The 22,257-nt window shown below is 33.5% G+C and overlaps 1 protein-coding gene across 1 annotated transcript; it reads right to left on the reverse strand.

Annotated features, from left to right (window-relative positions):
- Window positions 1-778: 778 nt before the first annotated feature.
- On the reverse strand, window positions 779-4,194 carry LOC120141840 (haloacid dehalogenase-like hydrolase domain-containing protein At4g39970). The gene is made up of 11 exons (XM_039156613.1): window positions 3,740-4,194; window positions 3,578-3,671; window positions 3,317-3,361; window positions 3,179-3,229; window positions 2,886-2,960; window positions 2,445-2,478; window positions 2,154-2,209; window positions 1,973-2,032; window positions 1,744-1,803; window positions 1,122-1,168; window positions 779-1,035 (listed from the first exon to the last, which is right to left on the reverse strand). The coding sequence occupies exons 1-11, from the start codon at window positions 4,102-4,104 to the stop codon at window positions 987-989; spliced, it is 936 nt and encodes a 311-aa protein (XP_039012544.1). The 5' UTR covers window positions 4,105-4,194; the 3' UTR covers window positions 779-986.
- Window positions 4,195-22,257: the final 18,063 nt, after the last annotated feature.

Here is a 22,257-nt window from a genome sequence, read left to right on the forward strand (position 1 = left end):
AATAAAGTGATAATATGTATAACTTTAAAGATGAAAATTTAAGGAAAATTCAGGAGAAAATGTAAAGCTTTATGGATGAATGAATAAGGGACCTTAGCAAAGTTATTCCAAGGCCATGTCACTAGGCCAATTGTCCAACAAACAATTTGATATATTATTGACAAAAATAATATTTAAATTATATAGTGATTGAAATTAATTTACAAAACATATTAATCGTAATATGATTTTTAAAATAATATAAAAACATGTTTTTAACATCAATTAAAATATATTAATTTTATAAACAACAATATAATTTTACGTTTGGTATGTTCAAAACTAAATTAAAATTTGGCAATTGATGATTTCTACTCAATACATGTGAAATTCAAATTCTAAGTTTGCTATAGAAAAATAGATTTTAAAAAGGTAGTGGGGTGCACCATCACAAGTCATGGGTGCAATCAATTTCATTTGTTGCTTACAAATAAAAAAATATTTAATACAACCGACAATGAGTTGATATAGTGGATTGAGACACAAAATTTTTAAAACAATATTAGAGGTTCGAATATTGACGTTCGTGAATAGAGTAAATTAGGTTAAGAGGGTTACCCCACAATGAACTTTTATAAAATCCGATCTGGATTAACTAATCAATAGATCAAATACGGGTGATTAAATTAAAAATATATATTTAGATATAGGGCATATAGTTGGAATTAGATAGATTGCTACAATTTTTAATACGCAAAATTTTGGAAACTTACAGCTAGTAATAGTGGAAGCATGAAGGTTTCATTTGACCCAACCATTAAATATTCATTTCATAATTCTTATACATTTACTGCCTCAAATGTTATAATCCGTATACATTTACAATTACTATATGATTAGAACAACAGTTGTTTAAACCGATGCAGGAAAAATAAAATTCTATAAGATCAATGGAAGATCTTACTTTGAATCCTTTGATTATTTAGATCTTACTTTGAATCCTTTGATTATTTAGCAGCAACCACCTTTTGTAGCAATAACTCCAACTCACTCAATCTGCATACACAATCGGAATCCTAACAATAAAAACAAAAGTTGGCCGAGAAGATATATAAACAGACAGAAATGAAATGGATGCATACCTCACATTACTCAAATCAGGGTAAATTGCTATAGAATCTTTAAAATCCTTAATTAAAATAGAAAAGAACTCAGTTACTCAGTGAGCAAACTGTTGGATTAAAATCTATAATTGTTGGATATATGTATAATGCGTAATGCTATCATAAAGTATGATACAAAATTAAATGATCGATTATGTTACATGTGTCATAGGTATTAAAATGTCATAGAATTGAAAGTGTATATATCATAAGTTGTATATATAATTTGATTAGGAGTGGAATAGGTTTACTTGTATTACTCTTATAATTGGAAGATCACAACCAAAGAAAGTTCAAGGATTTCAACCTATCAATTAATTCAGGTACGCTTCTGTATCTAATATTTTATTCTTGATGATTTAGCATAATTAGATTCTGGTTAGTTTTCATATTTATTATGATTTGGTTCTATCACAAACAACTGAACTACTAATTGTCAGCTATGTTACTCAAACTAGGGTTGTGAGTGTTTGATGTTGGTATTTGTCCGACATGAGTATGGTCAAACTTGAAAAGTTTTTCCTTGTAATTGGACAATATCACTTCAAGAAAATGAAGAATCGGAGTACTATAAGCTCTTAGTATCACTTCTAGACCTTACCTGGTCAGCAGTTGAAGAAGTGAAAGTGATCACACATGACATCCCAGCTTTTGTTGCAGCCTGCACAGATGGAATAGGTTTGCTTAAAGCTTTAACCATGGTCGATAAACTTGTTAAGTGCATGCAATGCCCAAACTAGATCTGGAGACAATTTCTTTGAAAATTTCTGATGAATTTAAGATAAAATGCAGGTTTCTCCAACTGTTAAACCAGAGAATAGTAGCTTTACCTGAAGACCAATCACACTATCCTCTACCACCAAGCAATCTTTCTCTGACACACCTAATCTCTGCCACAAATAAGATTTCTAAATCAGGTTCTGCTATAGCAAGAAAAAGCTGAAAGATGGAAAAATGAGCACAGGTAACATTATGGTTAAATGCAAATGATAGAGTTCACTAGTAAGTTACCTCGGCAGCTGTCAGATATATCGATGGGTCTGGCTTCTTTTCTTTCACGTCATCACCTAAAAGCATAGAAGAAATGAGGATAAAGGGTTCCCCTATCACTTGCGAGGCATTTAGAAGCTGAATTTTGGTTGACTATTTAAAAGAAAAGTCAATAATTCCCCTAGAAAGAAGCACCTCATTTATCTATTGTGAAGAATATGTTGACTTGTGAAATTCAATATGTTTTGATTCACTTAGGTCTAAAGCACATCTAACAACCAAACCAGACGATTTTAGAAGTACTCAACTAACCTGCAAGGAAGCAATCAAGACCCTTGAATCGCTCCTGTGACAATGGAAAAAGTAAAATAACAAGGAAACAGATGTGAGGATACTTGTTGATCAATGATATATAGAATAAAAAATGTGCACTTGTAAGGCATTGTCCGCTTTAACCCAAAATTCTCACTGTTTTGTCTCACTAGTGTTGCAGTATGCAGACCAGGGACGGACGCAGAATTTTATGCTAGATGAATGAATTTTTAAATTTTACGACAGGACAAACTTATCAAATTCTAGGGTCGAAAACAGATTAACAATAGAGAATATAATAGAGAATACAAATAAAAAATCTAAAATATATAATAATTTGAAATTCTCAGGGGTGACGGTCCATCCTCAAGGTAAAACTATGAGACTCTTAGGTCAAAGCAGACAATATCCTGCAGGCTGGGTGTATCCACAAGAACATACCATTCCAATAAGGTTCTCAAGACAGAGTACAACTGAACTTTTAGTTGCCGCAGAGCAAACAGCTAGCATTTTCCCCTGTAAGAGAGGAAAAAGAAAACTGCATCAGTAAAAGCTTAATAAAAGAATTTCTGCACGATCCATTGCAACCAAATATGAAGAAATGGGTTCAATGAGTTGGCAAGACAAGGGAAAACAGAAACAAAAGCTTGCATTGCTTCAATTGTGGAATAATGGAAAATGAAAAGAACATGAAGATAATTCTCAATTGAAATGACGAACAAGTAGTATCTTACAGCAGCCTTGGCCTCATCCATCAATCTTAAAACTCCAGGTCTAGGTTCCACCCGATCAAAACGATACCACTCTCTTTAGAATCAGAGAAATGAAGGATAAAAGAACCTGCAATGCAATAAACAGTAGTTTCTGCTTACAGTTCCAGATTTGATTATTTCTTTGTACCTTTCAGTCTTCCAATCCTACAAAGATGTAACAGCATCGCATACATAAGTTCCTCAATAAAGAGAATCCTATAGAGGGAAAACAGGTAATTCCTAAACAAAGAACAGATTAAAGCTTAATTGGACCGCTGTAAAATCTCGTAATTCAAAATAATCACCACTACACTACATGGAAACAATAATGATAAAAAGAGGCGATTCATTTACACTACTGTAAAGCGATAATAATAATACCTGAAGAGTGTCGATTAACTTTGCTCGTTCCTCATCACTCTCAGGAGGCGTTTCAGAAATGGTAGAAGACGGCCATCCATTTTCCTTGAAGTACCTTCAGAAACACCAAAAATCTCCATCAAACCGATCAGCAAACAAAATAAAAGAGGGGGGAAAACGAACCATCTCATCTTGGGCTTGCCACCACCAATCAGGTTCTGGAGCACATCATAGAAATCAGGGTCCCAGTTAAGGGGCTGTGAAGAGGGAGGACAACGGACATTGAAGTGAGCGAAAGCATCGTTGTAAGCTTGGCGGTGCAGGTGTTCGGATTCTAGAATGACACCATCGCAGTCAAAAATGAGAGCTTGAAGGGAATGGGAAGCAGAGACCAAGAGTCGTCTTGGCTTAATTGTGGTGTTCGTTAAGGAAAGTGACGATGGCTTTTTGGTTTGGAGAGTGAAGAATTGTGGGGAGTAATAAAAGAAAGAAGAGAAGGTGGAGGAGAAGTTTCGAGGAGAGATAAAGAGCGTGGAGTGAGACGCCATGGCCGCTTTGCTTCAGTTGTTGGTCTAAAATTGAGAGGCTCAGTTTTCGAGATACAAAACAGGAGGCGAAATTTGGCGGGTTTGATTTGTGTGGCTGAAGATACCTCTATTGTATCGACATATCGAGGCCTCTTTTTAACGAATTTAACCGATAGATGCTTCAAACTTTTTTTTTTATATAAAAAAACAAAGAGTTTGCACTCATTCATTGCAACTGTATAAAGGAAATTTAAATGAACTGAAAAAGGTGCGAAGTTTTGCTGTACGGCGGTTAAAAAATGGTTAAAAAATAATGTTATCGGTTAAAATTTTAATCGGTAATGTTATATCATTTAACCGGAAATATTATCAAGTACAATATCATATTAGGTAACGTTTATATAATGTAATAGGTAGCGCTTATATAATAAAATAGGCATTTAACCGAAAATATTATCAAGTAAAATAACATATTAGGTAGCTCTTATATAATGTAAAGGTAGCGCTTATATTGACCTATTTTCGAAGTAAATCGGTATATTTATACCGGTAACATTGTAAATTTACCTATTACATTATTATTATCGGTTATGATGTTTTTTAGATCGATACAATTTTAAATGTATCGACATTTTATGCTTGCACCTGGTTGGGCATTCATATTTCATTCTGGAAAAAAATATCGACACAAACTAACAACATGTCGATACATTATTTAGACATATTCTCTCATAAAACCGGTATATTTATACCGGTTACATTAAAAATTTACCTATTACATTATATTTATGGGTTTCGATGTTTCTGAGATCGATACTTTTTATAAATGTATCGACACTTTATGGTTGCACCCTTTTTGGTATTCATTATGGACCAAAAGTATCGACACAAATTTATCAAGTGTCGACACTTTATGCGTGCACCTCGTTTGTGCATTCATCCTGGACAATAAGTATCGACACAAATTACACAAGTGTCGATACATTATGTTGACATGTTTTCTAATTAACCGATATATTTATACCGGTTACATTGTTAATTTACCTATTACATTATAATTATTGGTTTTGATGTTTTTTGGGTCGATACTTGTATAAAATGTATCGACACATATATAGGTAGTTATTGTACATACCTAAATATGTAATGCGAATTTAATGTTGTACCCACCCTTTAACTACCACTACCAATACCACATCCTATTGAAAGCAACACGACTGAAACATGTTCAATGAACCTTTGCTTATATCTCCATCAACTCCGGGACCACTGAACTTGCACAACAAAATTTTTGCCATGGATCATACTGATGCAGACAATGTTAACCCAACCGAGGAATGCCATGAAGTACATAATGTTGATGAATCTGACAGATTGGTTGGTCAGCTCTTTTGTTCACGTGATCAAGCTTGGTACTTTTACAAGGGATTTGCATGGGAACATGGGTTTAGTGCACGTAAGGGAACAACACGGCTTGAAGTGGAAGGGAATGTGAAGACACAAGAATTTTGTTGTTCCAAAGAAGGGTTTCGAGCATCAAAAGTCAATATTGTTAATCGTCAACGTGCTCATACGCCAGTCACAAGAACAGGATGTAAGGCTAGAGTCGTAGTTACAACAATAAATACAAACGATCAGTGGGTTATAAGTAATTCTTATCAGGAACATAATCATGCATTGTGCACACCTGCTATGACACCATTTATGCGTTCTAATATAGTTGTAAGTAAGGCTGATATCGATGAGGCAACGACATTGAAAGAGAACGGTGTTGGCACGTCACAAGTAATGAACTATTTAACGCAGCAGGCAGGGGGCTATCATAATGTTGGATTTACACATAAAGACCTCTACAATGCACTTCAAAGAGGTAAAGCAAAGGAAATTGTCGATGGGGATGTGAATGCGCTTATTGCCTACTTTGAGTATAAGAAACATGAAGATCTCGGGTTTTTATGACATACTCGATAGACGAATCAGGGGCATTGTATAATCTTATTTGGTCGGATTCTACATCAAGATCATATTACACATGCTTCGGTGATGTAATTGCGTTCGACACAATGTACAAAGATAATTTGTATGGTCTACAAATTATGCCTATTGTCGGTGTCAATCATCATCATAACACAATTGTGTTTTCCACTGCCATAATCGCTGACAAAACGTCTCAATCTTTTGAGTGGGTGCTACAGAATTTTTTAGAAGCCATGATGAATAAATCACCTATTTCAGTTGTCACCGATGGGGATAAGGCAATGGAGATGGCTATCAAATATGTTATCCCTTATGCTAAGCACATATTAGGTTCTTGGCATCTTTCTCGTAATGCACAAGCTAACATTGGTGAACCAAAATTTACAGTAACATTCTCAAAATGCATGGCTTCTTGGTGGACAACCGAGGAATTTGATATTCAATGGCGTTCGGTTGTTTCAGAATTCAACATCGAAAAGCATCCATGGGTGATTTAGAAGGGAAATACACGACATTTATGGGCACAAGCATATCTAACCGGTCATTTCTTTGCCAATATTCGCTCAACACAAAGGTGCGAGTCTATGAATGTTTCACTAGCGATTGCACTGAAACACAAGAAGACATAGTTAGATGTTGTTCGTGCAATTGAAGATGGAATTAGTAGAATGCGTATGAACGAGTTGAAAGTGGATTACTTAAGTTCCCATACGAAGCCCTTCCAGATCACAAAACTGTTCGACCTTGAAAACCATATTGCTGCGATTTTTACACGCATATCTTTTCGTGCGTTCCAAGATGAACTTCTACGGGAGACATTGTATCGAATTGAGGCAGAGATTCAGTCCTTATCAGATGAATGTGAACATTATATTTTGTCAAAGTACAAAGAAAAAAATAGGAAATTTGAAATTAGTTTTGATTCTCGTACGAAAACCCTAATTTGCTCCTACAAAAAATTCGAGACCGTTGGACTTCCGTGTCGCCATCAACTTCACATTTTGAAGCACTTGGATTACACATATTTGCCCGAGACTTTGATTCAAAGTAGGTGGACTAATGATGTGAAGGCTTCTGCACCCAGTTATGTTGACTTGAATGTGTCTCCAGAAGTGATGCAAATGGCACGGTTCGTTGCTCTACGTTCAACGTCAAGTAGGTTATGCTACATTGCATCAAAGACAGACGAGTCTTTCAAAACCGCAAAAGATGAGATGAAAAGAGTAATAGAAGAATTAGAAAACTCGTTTGGTTTGAATGATTCAGTCAACCAGAGCATTATAGTAAACAAAGTTCGTGACCCTCAACGAAAACAACGCAAGCGAAAAGAAGTACCGAAGAACAAGGTCGAGAAGATAATTAGGCGATGTGGGTACTGCAACGGTGAGGGACATAACAAACTAACATGTCCTCAAGTCAAGCTCAGTTTGAGTATAATGTAAATTATACAAAATTAACCTTATATTTACAAAATTTACTCTCTTAGTCTATTTTTATTTTGGATTACGATACCGTTTAATATTTCATCAGCATCATCACATAAATGCCAAACAATCTGTAGAGTATAGTCTCCCGCAATCATGGCCGGAATCAGGTTTGTAACTGGGATTATCCAGGTTAATCATGTTGACAGCATAGCCAATAAAACCTGGGGTTTTTCAACAAAGTGTTGATACATGTTGTATACCTATTCTCTCATAAACCTGTATATTTATACCGGTTACATTGTAAATTTACATATTACATTATAATTATGGGTTTCGATGCTTTTGGGTTCGACACTTTTTGAAAATGTATCGACACTTTATGTGTTACCCTTTTTCGCATCCATTATGGACAAAAATTATCGACACAATATTAATAAGTGTTGATACATATTACTCTCATATAACCGGTATATGTATACCGGTTATATTAAGAAATTACCTATTATATTGTAATTATGGGTTTCGGTGTTTTTGGGATCGACACTTTTAATAAATGTATCGACACTTTATGCGTGCAACCTTTTTGGATCGACACTCTATGAAAATGTATTGACACTTTGTAGGTTCCCCCTTTTTGGCATCCATTATGGAAAAAAATTATCGACACAATATTAATAAGTGTCGATACATATTATAGACCTATTCTCTCATAAAACCGGTATATGTATAGCGGTTATATTACAAAATTACCTATTACATTATAATTATGGGTTTCGATATTTTTGGGTTCGACACTTTTAATAAATGTATCGACACTTTATACGTGCAACCCTTTTGGATCGACACTCTATGAAAATGTATCGACACTTTGTAGGTTCCCCCTTTTTGGCATCCATTCTGGACAAAAATTATCGACACAATACTAATAAGTGTCGATAAATGTTGTAGACATATTTTTCATAAAACCGGTATATTTATACTGGTTTTATTGAAAAATTACCCATTACATTATAATTATGGATTTCGATTTTTTTGGGTCGTTACTTTTTATATATGGATCGACACTTTATGGGAAACTTTAAGTTTGGATACATTATAGAAAACTAGTATTGATATTTCAACAATCCTCAAATGTATCTGTATACAAAGAAGCAAATATGGAATAATTAATGAAAATATACACACAATATAATCAAACCAAAAGATACATACACAACAATGTTCAAATAATGTACCGACAACGAAATTAATCCGATGAAAAAGGGTTATTTCTAACGAAGTCCGGAACATTAGGCACATTCAACAAATTTTCCAAATACTCTCGTATGTTTCCGCCTTTTTCTGAGGACAAACATAAATAATTTCAATTATCAAACTAATGAGGTGCAATTTTACTAACAATAAACTAAATTCGCATAAGCATGAATAAATTTGTGTCATACCTAGAGCATTGTCGTTCGAATGGGAAGAAGCGTCAAAGGTATGTGGACATATGTAATTGTATTTCTATATAAACACATAAATTGTTAAAATAATCAATGTATGAACACCTGTTTAACTGGAAAAACATATTGCATAAATGCAACTTACCGGATTATAAATCATTTTTCCGCTGAATCATCGACCAAAAGTGTATTTAGCTCGTTAAAATCATGACACGCGTTCCAAACATCATTGAGATCTTTACAATAGGTAATATTATCGTATGTTTTGCATTTTGCTTGATCTTGTTCACAAACAGTCGAACATAAATATGTAGGAATCGTAGACAAAGAAAAGTCAGCAAACTGTAATGACATTCATCTTACCCAAACGAATAGAAAATCCTCAAAAAATAAAGGTAGTTTCTCAAGTACACGGTCGACGTTATGCCTGAGATTGTAATCAAGTTTGAATGTTAACATTCAATTGTATATTAACGATTTTGGCTACAGTAATTCAATTGCTCAACAGTTCTAACCTCATCTTGGAAGACCAAATGGCAATAACAAAATTTTCTACACAAAATTGCATAAATTCAAATAATCATGTTCTGAGGACAACATCTACAACATGAAGAAAATAAGATTAAAGTTCTACGCTTATATGTTAAAATAATGGATACAAAATAACAGAATTAAAACCTGCAGGCAGTCTTGGGATGTAGGGAAGGACACCATTGAGATCAAAAATTAAAAGTTTTCTTGAAGGTGGCGTTGCAGACACGATATACTTGTTTGGATCATCATCATCATCATCATCGTCATCTTCATCTTCATTGACTGCTTGGTTGTACACATCTGTTAAAAGAAAATAAAATGCATTTCAGAACGTGTAAATGTTTAGAACCATAAATAATGAATTACCTAACTCGTTTGATGTCATTGACGTAATTTGTCACGCAATATGGAGACTTCATCGCGCAATGATGAAATATCGGCTCGCATTCCACTCGTAAGGAAATCAATATGCTCTCGAAAATTGACAATGTATTCCATCACGGTCTTAATTGTGACATCCTCTCCAACTGGAGTTTCTTCCATCATTGCGTTTCCAATTGGTTGCTCGTCTTCATGGCCAATGGGGTCCATTTCCTCCCTGTCTTGATCTAATCCGACCTCCTTGACACTCTTCCAACCGAGTTTTTTAACAAAATCATATCCCGCTTTTTTAATAAATAACATGTTAATCTTGCGGGTTAATCGAACAGGGGCGTCATGCGAAAAATCAACTTCTTTATTCTTCAACATATGGGTGATGACACATCCATATGGTAGTGAAGTTGAAATTGTTGCTCCCTTTGTGACCATATATACAATTGTATTAAATATCAGTTTAGCAATGTTAGGAGCCGTTTTGGATTTGGATTTATACTTTGCTATCCACCAATAATCGATGTCTCGAAGCATTGAATGTTTTCCCCCACTAGGCCGGATATACCATGTGAGCATTTTGTGAAACACTCTCGACCCTACTTCTAGGTGAATTGGGCTATTTCTAGCAACTCGTTGTATTGTAGTATCTAATTTATTTTCATCTGAATCCCCTTTATCCTCGACACCTAGACCCTCCGCAATAGTTTCCGGAGATATATATATTTCCTTCCCCATGACATGGGTATTAATTCCTATTATATTAGTCTTATTAGGCTCGTGCTGTAGGGAAGCATTGTTGTAGAAGACTCTAACTAGGTTGGGGTAATATTTTGGTTCTACACCAAGGAATTCAAGCCAACCCCAAGATGTAAATATGGATTTAAAACTAAATGCGTATTTATCATCAAACAAGAAACCCAGGTCAATGACACGTTCGGGATGAATCTTCCTTACTTTAAAAGTCGTCTGCCATCTTTGTTTCTCCATATCGGATCTAAAGTTCAGAGTTTCGAAGGAACTGATTTCCTCAGAAGAATCGTTTGATTGAGAAGGAGGTTGTGGGTGAGAAGAACTGGGTTGAGTAGAGCTTTGAGAAAGACCGCGCTTCTGACGCTAACGTTTTGGAGCCATTTTGGGTGTGGATGTTATTACAATGGAACACAAACACATTCAGGAAAAAAACTCCAATATACAAATCAATCAAACCCATAAAATATCGATAAATTTACCTAAATATCTAATTGTCACTGTTATGATAACGCTAGTATTCGTCAGAGAGGAAGAGTTCAGAAGCCTTTAGGTTTAGGGTTTGTTTATTAATTTTAGAGTTTGTATCGAATAAATAATGAAGGGGGAAAACACGCGATATTTAAATTAGTATCGACACAAAATTAAAAAAATGTCGATACATGTTGTAGACATATTCTCTCATAAAACTGGTATATTTATACCAGTTACATTGTAAATTTACCTATTACATTATACTTATGGATGCATATGTTTATGGGATCGACACTTTTTGAAAATATATCGACACTTTATGCGTTCACCCTTTTTGGCATCCATTCTGGACCAAAAGTATCGACACAAAATTAAAAAAGTGTCGATACATGTTGTAGACCTATTCTCTCATAAAACTGGTATATTTATATTGGTTACATTGTAAATTTACCTATTACATTATACTTATTGATGCATATGTTTCTGGGATTGACACTTTTTGAAAATGTATCGACACTTTATGCGTTCACCCTTTTTGGCATCCATTCTAGACCAAAAGTATCGACACAAAATTAAAAAAGTGTCGATACATGTTGTAGACCTATTCTCTCATAAAACCGGTATATTTATATTGGTTACATTGTAAATTTACCTATTACATTATACTAATGGATGCATATGTTTCTGAGATCGACACTTTTTGAAAATGTATCGACACTTTATGCGTTCACCCTTTTTGGCATCCATTCTGGACCAAAAGTATCGACACAAAATTAAAAAAGTGTCTATACATGTTGTAGACCTATTCTCTTATAAAACCGATATATTTATACCAGTTACATTGTAAATTTACCTATTACATTATACTTATGGATGCATATGTTTCTGGGATCGATAAATTTTACCTATTACATTACACATATGCTGATTTATTTTTTGGAAACTTAATGTTTGGGAATCATACTGGACAAAATGTTGGAAACAAATCAGTATTTATTAATTTTTCAGTAAAAAGTCTATTTTTACCAACTACATTGTCAATTTACCTTTTACAACAATCTCCTATGGTACGTATGAACATGACTCTTAATGTGTATAAGAAAATGTACAACAACCTACTGCTAACTTTTCTCATCTCATACATAATTACATTCATATACAAAATTATAAATCTTATAAAAAATTAACCCTACATTTACTTCATTGCATCATTTTGTTATTGTAGTGTCTCATGGCAGCTTTTGTTATCTCCTACCTTCATTGATTTTGATTGTGGCTTACGAGATCGTTTAATATTCGCGATCGATCTCACTCTCCAACAACCTATATTCAAATTGTCAGAACGTTAAGTATTGTAAACCACAACATTCAATCTACGACTTTTAACAATTTTACCACAAACGAATTTTTAATTCCACTTACAAATCACCAGTTTCCCCTGTAGAACCGATCGATTCCATCCACGTCATCACATACATGCCACAATCAAATCTGTTACAAAATTTGAAAACCACACATGTCAATTAAAAATCCTGCATAAATTAAGCTTTCTATTTATGATAACATCTCATATTCATTCCATTGTTTATTCTTCTTATGCTCCACAAATTTGAAATTTTTCAAGGGGAACTTTCCTAGAGATCCACAGTATTTAACCCAAATGTGTTTCTTATTATAAAAATCTAATATTTTAATATGAATTAAAAATAAGTTATGATCCAAAAAAATTATGCATTATAATTTACATAATGTCCTTTCATACATACATACATACCAATCTCTTAGCATCCTTCACTCTCTGTTTAGCTGCTTCAGATGTAAACATACTATCATATATTGTTGCAACACGATCTACCATATCCAACACCAACATATACCAATGTGAATTATAGTAGTTTATTGTGATCATGATCTGCAACAAATTTCACACCCAATTTGACAAAATTCAATATTCTATATCCGAAAATATCATTTGCAATTGGTATGGTGTTTTACCTTCTCACAGTCGGTGAATTTCATATAGTTATCCAATATAGGACCCCAAAAGGTAGCAATACTCTCAACACTTTCTTTGTTGTTGGCATCCAACGCCTGTTGCTGTAATTACGCAACAAACATTATTAATTTACTGTCTATAACACTACTTTTCAACATTTATTAATTTAACTCACCGCTAAGAGGTATGAAAGGTAGCCAATCCTCCGGAGTGACTTTTGAGAATCGTAGCATACTGTCCAGGTGAGCAAATCAATAACCTAACAAAATTAATTACACAATCAGAACATATTCAATAAGTTTTAACATTTTCTACTTTCTACTTACTTCACCGCCAACCCATTCCGTAGGCTTCAACGTTGCAACGTCGTATACACTAGCGAGTTGATTTCCCATTGAGATTACATAATATCTGTATGAATCATTAGGATTAATATGTTGTCATGAAATATTTAAATATCACTCACAAAGCAATATATTTCACTTACCCCGATTCTAACTCACTATTCCATAAATAATCACAAATTGCAGCTTCGATGTCATCAATTCCGCTTGGAATATCCGCTTTTTCAACCTACAATTTTGGATACAAATTTTTGTCACAACAACATGATAAAGATCAAATTAAGTTTTCTTTTATTCAACTTACCTTCTACTTCTTCTTCTGGGGTGCAGGACATTCTGAATCCAAATCTGCTGCTATAACACTCTCCGGTGTATAAATGACATCGACTTCCTTCCTCCTCCTCCTCATTTCTTCCATCTTTTCTTCTTCCTCCTCCCTCTTTTCTTCTTCTAATTTTTTTAGTTCATCGTATTTTTGCTCTACATAGCTCTTCATCTCTTTTATTTCACCCTTCAATTGATCTCCTTCATCCAAGTATTGATCAACCACCCCCTTCACCCCCGTAAGTTCACTCCTCAATTCCACAACCTCCTTCACCACTCATCAAATTTTTCACCCGTCACCATCTTAAGATCACCCCTTAACACCTCAACTTCTTTCACCACTTCACCCCTCAACACATTTACTTCTTTCACCACTCCATCTATTTTTCCTTCTACTTCCCCCTTATGCCTCTCAAGTGTATCTTCGACTCTCTCAAGTTTCTCTTCGACTCTTGATTGTCTTTGCATGATATCAAATTGGAATTTTTTGATATCAGCCAATTTAGACATCAAAATGTCGAAGTTAATATGTTTTCCCTCACAGTCATCCCCCAATACAACCAACTTTTCTTTCTTCTCCTCTACATCCACTGCCTTCTCTACCTCCTTGCCAATAACCTTCAAAATTAAATTGCAATATTAAGACATTGATTATATTCTTAATATTATTTAATTACATTTATTACCCTTTCGTGCTTCTTCGGTCTATCCAACTTCAACTTAACCATCACTCTAACCACCTCCTCCTTCTCCCATACACGGATACGTGCCACTCCAGTTCTTTCATAAGCCGACAGTCTCACAGCCAGACCAAAAATCGAACAGTGCAACCTGCATTTATAATTTTATATAATAACTATACTATCATTTTATATAAAAACACAAAAACGTTCTTCAAGTCATTTACCTCTAAGATTGCTATGCACCCTTTGAGGTATCTCTGGCTGCCCTTTTTAAAGGTGATTATTGATTCAATCAATCTCGAATGGACATATTCAGCCCAATTGAATTCACCCTTCAAGCCTTCATCGCAAATGAGCTTCATATAGTCCTTTTTCGTTGACGAATCACCCGTTGGACAAAGAAAGATACCGACAATGTACAATAGAACTCTGGCCTTCAGCTCATCCCCCCGTAAGATCCACTTTTTATTTCCTCTTCAAGTTCAACATATGTCACCTTCTGCTTCAAACCATATTTGGAAGCAAGTGATTTCCAGTTCTTACTCTTACAGATTTCTACAACACTTTTGCCTTCATTTTCTACTCCCAATACGGCTGCAACACATGGGATCCCGAGAGGAAATAAAAAATTACGCCATCAAGGATCGACACAACTCCCTCTGAATAGGTCGATCCCTTACTCCTACCAATGATCCAAACCCTATTTCTCCCAACACATTCAACTGACCCTTCTCCTTAAGGTGTTTAACTAATGAATTCACCCTTTTAATGTTGCACCTTGTCGACACTTCCTATATTTTTTAACAATATATAATGTTATAGTTCTTATATATTTTGTATCAACGTATTTACAAGTTTAATGAATACCTTATTTTCATGTGCTTTCCTCCGTTCTTTGTATTCTTTACTATCATTCCTTAACTGTGTGATGTAAGGTTCCTTTTCAGCATCACTCATTGAATTCTATTTGGACCTCACATCTTTTGTTACCTAATATTAAGCATAAACGTTTCTTAATCAATACATTAACACTAAATATACTCAATGTCAATTTCATTTTACATACCGAACCGCTCTGTGTGTCATCTTCCTTCATCCTTTTGCATTCGGCCATACTGTCAACATTTAAAATTTGTCATCAATTTAAAGTTCTTAAATACTTTAATCCAATTACCATTTCAACAATAATAACAAAAAGACATTGATACTTACTAGAAGTACATATATCCACCCTTTGGTTGCTTTCGAGTCTCGGCCTCAATTTCAAAGTCATCTGTGCCACCAACAATTTTTCCACCCATTGACTCCATTATTCCTTCATATATCAGTTTACGCAAATCAAATCAAATACTTGTTACATAAACTTTATTCAATATACAAATATAGATAATTACTCTAGTGGTAAAACGGTTTTCTTCAAAAGAATTTGAATGGCCACTACAAAATGTGTCGGCACATTTATACAACCTATAATATCATTTTTTACCTATAATATTTAATAAAAGTATCGACATTTATATTTTACCTTGAATATCACTTTCTACATATAATCGGTCTCAAATGCTTCTTTACTCCAAAACCCCAAACAACACATAAAAACTCTATTTGCGATTACTGTATTAATAAAAAACTAGGGTTTCGACAACATACTTTTCGATTCGACTGCAGCAACAACAAACAAATTTCTCTTTAGAAACGCCTTCTGAAATGCAGCAACAATTACGCTTCGATTTCAAAAACTCGTTCGTTCTATCTATTTTCAGAGGATATTTAGCTATGTCCTTTATATTTTCATCGGATATGTTATTTATATTTAATCGATACAACTACCAAAGTGTCGATACTTTTATGTCATGTGTCGATACTTTTGAAAGAATAATTACCTATTTCTTTGAAATTATTTATTACACGTACTTATTAAAGTATCGACACTTTCAATATATCTGGTAGCGCTTTACCAGTTTTATCATTTTGATATCGGTTTTATCATTTTGATACCGGTTTTATCATATTTTTACCTGTTATATCGTTGTGGATCGATACATTTTTATAAAGTATTAACACTTTATAGGCGCTAAAACTGCTTCTCTTTTAAATTCACAAAGTGTCGATTTAGTGTTTTAAAGTATCGACACTTTAAATATATCCGGTAGGGCTTTACCGGTATTGTCTTTTCGTGACTGATTTTGTCATATTTTTACATGTTATATTGATATGGATCGATACATTTTTAATTTGGATCGACACAAACCGACAAGTTAAGTTTGCCGGTTGTCAAATTTTTTAATATTTCTTCATGATTTAGACCTACTACATTATTATTACTCAATATTTTCGGTAGCGCTAAACCGAATTTATTAAATATCTTTTAATGTATCCTGTAACGCCGTATATTAATCTGCCTTTCCTGAGACAATCCGGAAAAAGATATTCTACTTCATGCTTGCAAAATCTCCCTCTTCACTACTCCGTTCTAACAGTAGAACATCACCCTCTTCACATTCTCCTTCAAGGCTGGCAACGGCCGCACCCTGGATTCTCCAGCTGCTCATGTACCTTTTGCCTGGCCTATACCGCCACAATTCGAGCCATTCTCTTGCATCCCTGGTTCCATGTAGAACTGTTCGCGGAAAGAACCCGCGAAATCAGCAAATTGAATTGCTACCCTTCATAAGGAACAAGACTGGTTTTTTTTATCATTATTGAGCTTCAAAGGTAATTTGATAATTTGCACCACTTACGGTTATTTTAGCCATTTTAAAAGTTAGGGTGTTGTTCTAAGTTTATAAAATCATTACAGAAAGATTTCAGTGTAATGTAGACTTCTAACAACATAAAGTATCAATACCCCTGAGTACTGATACTTATAAGTTTTGGTACTAAAATAATATACTAAAGTTATTGAAATAATTTTTACTTATAATGGTGTAAGTACAATATATAAACTTACACTAGCGTAAGTATTGATATCATAAGAATGAGGGTTGATACTTTTCCTTAAGAACCTTTTATTTGCACCAATATAAGTATAATATTTGAAACCATATAAATGAGTATCGATATCATAAGAATGAGTGTATCTACTACATGAATGTGGTGACGATACTTTTACTTAAAAACCTTCTATTTGCATTGTATAAGTCCAATATCGAACTCATATGACTAAGTATCGACATTCACTTATGAAAAACCTAAAAAGCTTATAATAAATCTCAGAAATCACTCCAAACATTTGTTTTGAAGTTCTACATGATTCTTAAAGTTTAGGGAATTATTAAGGCATCATTTAGAATCTTTTGTAACGTCTTTTAACGTTAAATTATCACAAAGATCATTAAAACATGCTAAACACTCTAAACATCTAACGTGCATTATGTCAACATGTAAAGTATCAAATTTAAGAAGCACAAAACATTTCAGAGTAAAAAGTGTACTACCTCAATTTAAATCACAAATGGAAGCTCTTTTGCTTAGTTTCATCCAACGTCCTCCTTTTCACTTGCACTAAATGACTCGTCAATTTCTTGCACTAATCAATCAAGCATAAAATAAATTTATACATCAAACAAAAGATTAGGAAAATCAATGCTACAAATTAATATCATAAAAACGCCATAGAAATGATATAGAGAAGTTTTACACAATCTTTTGGAGAAGATGGTGAGCTTAAACCCTACAAAGTCTTCAAGTAGCTTCACACCATTTTTCGGAGAAGATGGTGAGTTTTTCTTGAAGCTCATGGATTGTAGATGATGATTTTTACCTCCTTCAATCTTGGATGATTGTCTAGAACCAAAATGATGTTACCTTGATGTTCAACCACTTAGGGTATTTGGATGAGAAAAATACGAAGGGGAAAGGGAAAGGGAAAGGGAAAGGAAAGGATGAAGTCACAAAAAATGATTTTTTTCATCCTTTTTCCACACGTACAAGCAACCAACATTGAATGAGTTTCCTCAATGATTTTCAATAACGGGATAATCACACTTTTAATTCTTTTTTATTCATCCTAAGTTCAAAGGTTGTCTTTTTACAATCAATCGAGATCTTTCTTATCCGGTTAAGTTCGAATTTTGTTCAGTGTTATCTATTCATGTCATTAATTGATTTATCCATGATTTAAATCAATGCTCTAATATCGACTTAAGATACTGAGTCATTACAATTAAAGATAACAAATATAAAAAAGTTTAATAACTAAGAATTTTAAATCTATATAAATAGACCACAATATAATCAATACGTTTTAAGAATTGAGATTGTCGTTGGATTATCATCATATACACCACTGAAGGAAAAATATATTCTTTAAGTGAGATTTTCAAATTACCATATGTCTTATTTGGGGTTTAAAATTTACAGTTATTTGGGGTTTGAGAATAGAGTTTATGGCATGTGTCTTGTTAAACACTACTATCAGCCCCTCACTACAAAGATTATTTTAATCTTAGAATCCATTTAATGAATATTTCTTTCACCGTTACTGCATGAAATAATAATCTAATTTATTTTTAAATAAATCTAGTTGAATATTAGCTTAAATAATAATCTAATTTATCAATTATCATGTTTTAGTTTCCGAATTATATTATATATAATTTTATTATGTGCAGCTAATAATATTAACTTAAATGTATTTTTAATATTAAATAGAAAAGGTCATTCATCACTCGACATAAAAAATAGTATAAAAATTAATATAAGAATATCTTCAAATTCGTATCACATTAGATTTATTAAATGTGTAAATATACCATCAATATATACAGATCATCAAATAAAGAGACATCTTGAAAATCCCGAGAAGATAAAAAGGGCAAACGCAGACAAAATCAAAAGGCTGCTTCCCATTAATTTTTCTTCCGTTATTAAAATTTAATTAAACTACACTTGTAATCAAGGTATTTTTCCCGAAATATCATCTATACCATATATATTTCTATGTTAGAGACTCTTCAGATTATTTTTTTTAATCTAACATCTTTTGCAGTATGATGCGCTTCTGTAGCACGTTTTACGTTGATCTGACATCATGTGGGATAAGGCGCGTCCCCTACAACACGTTTTACGTTGATCTGGCGCCACGTGGGGTATAACGAGGGCAAGGTCGCACTTTACCTTTAAATGTGACATGTGTCAAAAAGGAACGCCTTAGGTTTAATTACTCACCTGCTCCCCGACCGTTTACACCCCACCCCCTCCCTATAAATACCCCTCCCTATAAATACCCGCATTCTCAATCACTTTCATCACAACAAATCCTCTCAACTTCTATCAAATACTCTTATATTCTATTTTAATTGTTTAAGGTATATTTTATTATATTTAATATGTTGTTTTTAATTTATTTAAGTATTTAAATTTTTTAATATTTTATTTAATTATTATTTTTATATATATAAAAGGGAAGGAGGTCTACTTCGCTTCGATGGAAATCATATATCGCGACATTTTGCTGATAGAGTAACATTTTAACGTTTTAATATAATTTGAATTATTAGTTATAATTTATTTATTTATTTAATGCATGATTATTAGTTTAAAAATTATTCTTTGTAATTATTTAATTTTTGTAGAGGGACCGTGTATTAGATCTTTTTATTAGGAACCTTAAGTTAGTGATACCTAACAGTGTCTTGTCGTATTTAGTAGAGGCTGGAATCGGTCACATAGGTATATATGAGGGTCACTATAAGATAGAACAAGACCTTATTGATGCCTTAGTGAAGCGGTGGAGGCCGGAGACCCACACATTTCATCTTCCGTGCAGAGAGTGCACGATTACACTTGAGGATGTTTCTATGCACCTAGGGCTTCCGGTGGATGGAGATGTGATATCGGGGATGGCGCACGGTTTATGGACTGCTTTGTGCCGGGACTATCTAGGACGTGTCCCGAAAAGTTTTAACGGTGGTCGAATACCGTTAAATTGGTTAGATGCCAATTTTCGGGAGGTGAGCGAGGACGCCTCTAATGATTAAGTTAAAATGTATGCACGGGCATGCATACTGCAGTTGATAGGAGGGTTGTTGATGCCGGACAAATCGCGCAACCAAGTTCACTGTATGTGGTTACGACATCTTGGCGACTTTCGTCTGGCCGGATCACTCAGTTGGGGCTCGACAGTTTTGGCTTTCCTGTACAGGGAGATGTGTCGAGCCACTGACTACAAGAAAAATACTATCAGTGGATGTCTCCTGCTGTTGTAGTCTTGGGCATGGTATCGATTGCCCTTTTTATGTCCAGTTGTCAAGAACCCATTCATATTTCCGCTACTATTGAGGTAATTATTAGAGCTGGGTATATGGGTTAAGGCCCGCGGGCTACCCATTTAACCCACGACCCGTGCGGGCTTCGGGCTTCAAAAATTGAAGATCGTTTAAATTGCGGGCTTTTTAGCCCGGACCGTTAAACCCGCGGGTTTAATGGGTATAACCGCGGGCTACCCGTTAAACCGCTAAAGCCCGCTTAATTTAAAATTTATAAAATTTTAGAGAAAATAAACTTAAAGAATTTTATAGAAAAAGAAAATAAATTACCTATAAATATGATTATACTTATAACTATTGTAGTTCTTAAATTTATTAGGGCGTTTGTCATAATTTTACCGTTGCTTAATATTTTTTTCATTTAAATATACATCATTATCATTTTGGTATTTAAAGATTTTTTAATTTAATTTTGACCTTTATTTTTTTCGTGAAGTATGTTATCCATTTTGTTCTTTAATTATAAAAAGTCACGTGATATTCTAATAATATATCACATGACACGTAATATTTGGATTAAAAATAAGAAAGAAAAGTAAAAGAAAAAATTGAAAACATACTTTTCAACTTTTAAAGACTTTTACAAAATAAATATATTTTAACAAATTAATTACTTATATTTTATCAATTTTAGTATAATTGTAACTTTCAAATTTACTCTTATACTGTAAGTATTTTATTTTATATTTTCATATTATGTTTTAGTATTTCTCTAAATTATCCATAAAATACAATTATTAGGAACACTTGACAACTTTCTTGTTAGATTTGTATAATGTTTAACTTTGTTGAATTTTTATGTTTGAATTTCTGCTTTCAGACACTTATGTGTCTTCATATTATAACCTTAAATAATCGTGTTTTATAAAAGTATAATGTGGTTATTGTTTTATTTGTTTTTCAATTTGGTGATATAAGTGAATATTGTTTTTTTAATTTAAGTTTAAGTAATTATATCATTATATATATATATATATTAATGATTAAAATATTAAAAAAATATTATTTTATAATCATTTTCCGGCTATTTAAAATAAAATTTAAATATTATTTATTATTTTGACGGTGTTACCTTCCTTTTCAAGTTGCTCGATCATTTTTAAAGATGTAGTAAGTTAAAACATTATTTTTTATTGCATTTAAAGCATTTAAAATTATTTTTATTAAACGGGCCGCGGGTAAGCTTGTTTAGCCCGCGGGTTAAATGGACGGGCCGCGGGCCTTAAAATTCAAAACTGTTTATGAATGCGGGCTTTTTAGCCCGCTCCGTTTAAGCCCACACCGTTAAAACCCGCGGGCTAAACAGGCGGGTAGCCCGTATACCCACCTCTAGTAATTATAAAACTGATTTCGTATATTAATCATTTTATATAGTGTATAATAAATTTTGTTTTCCTTGAATAGGTGGTCTACTGATAGGAAAAATCATCAGGAGCTACCTTATGATTTAAAAAAAAATTAAGGTGCTAATCGATCAGAAGGCTGTCACACAAGTATGCATTTTAATGCTTAAAAATCAATTTTAGATTATAGTTGTATAATTAGATTATTATTTTGATAAAAATTATATATATTTGTT

The sequence above is a fragment of the Hibiscus syriacus genome, unplaced genomic scaffold (genome assembly GCF_006381635.1).
Source record: "Hibiscus syriacus cultivar Baekdansim isolate YM2019G1 unplaced genomic scaffold, ASM638163v2 tig00110814_pilon, whole genome shotgun sequence".
NCBI lineage: Eukaryota > Viridiplantae > Streptophyta > Magnoliopsida > Malvales > Malvaceae > Hibiscus > Hibiscus syriacus.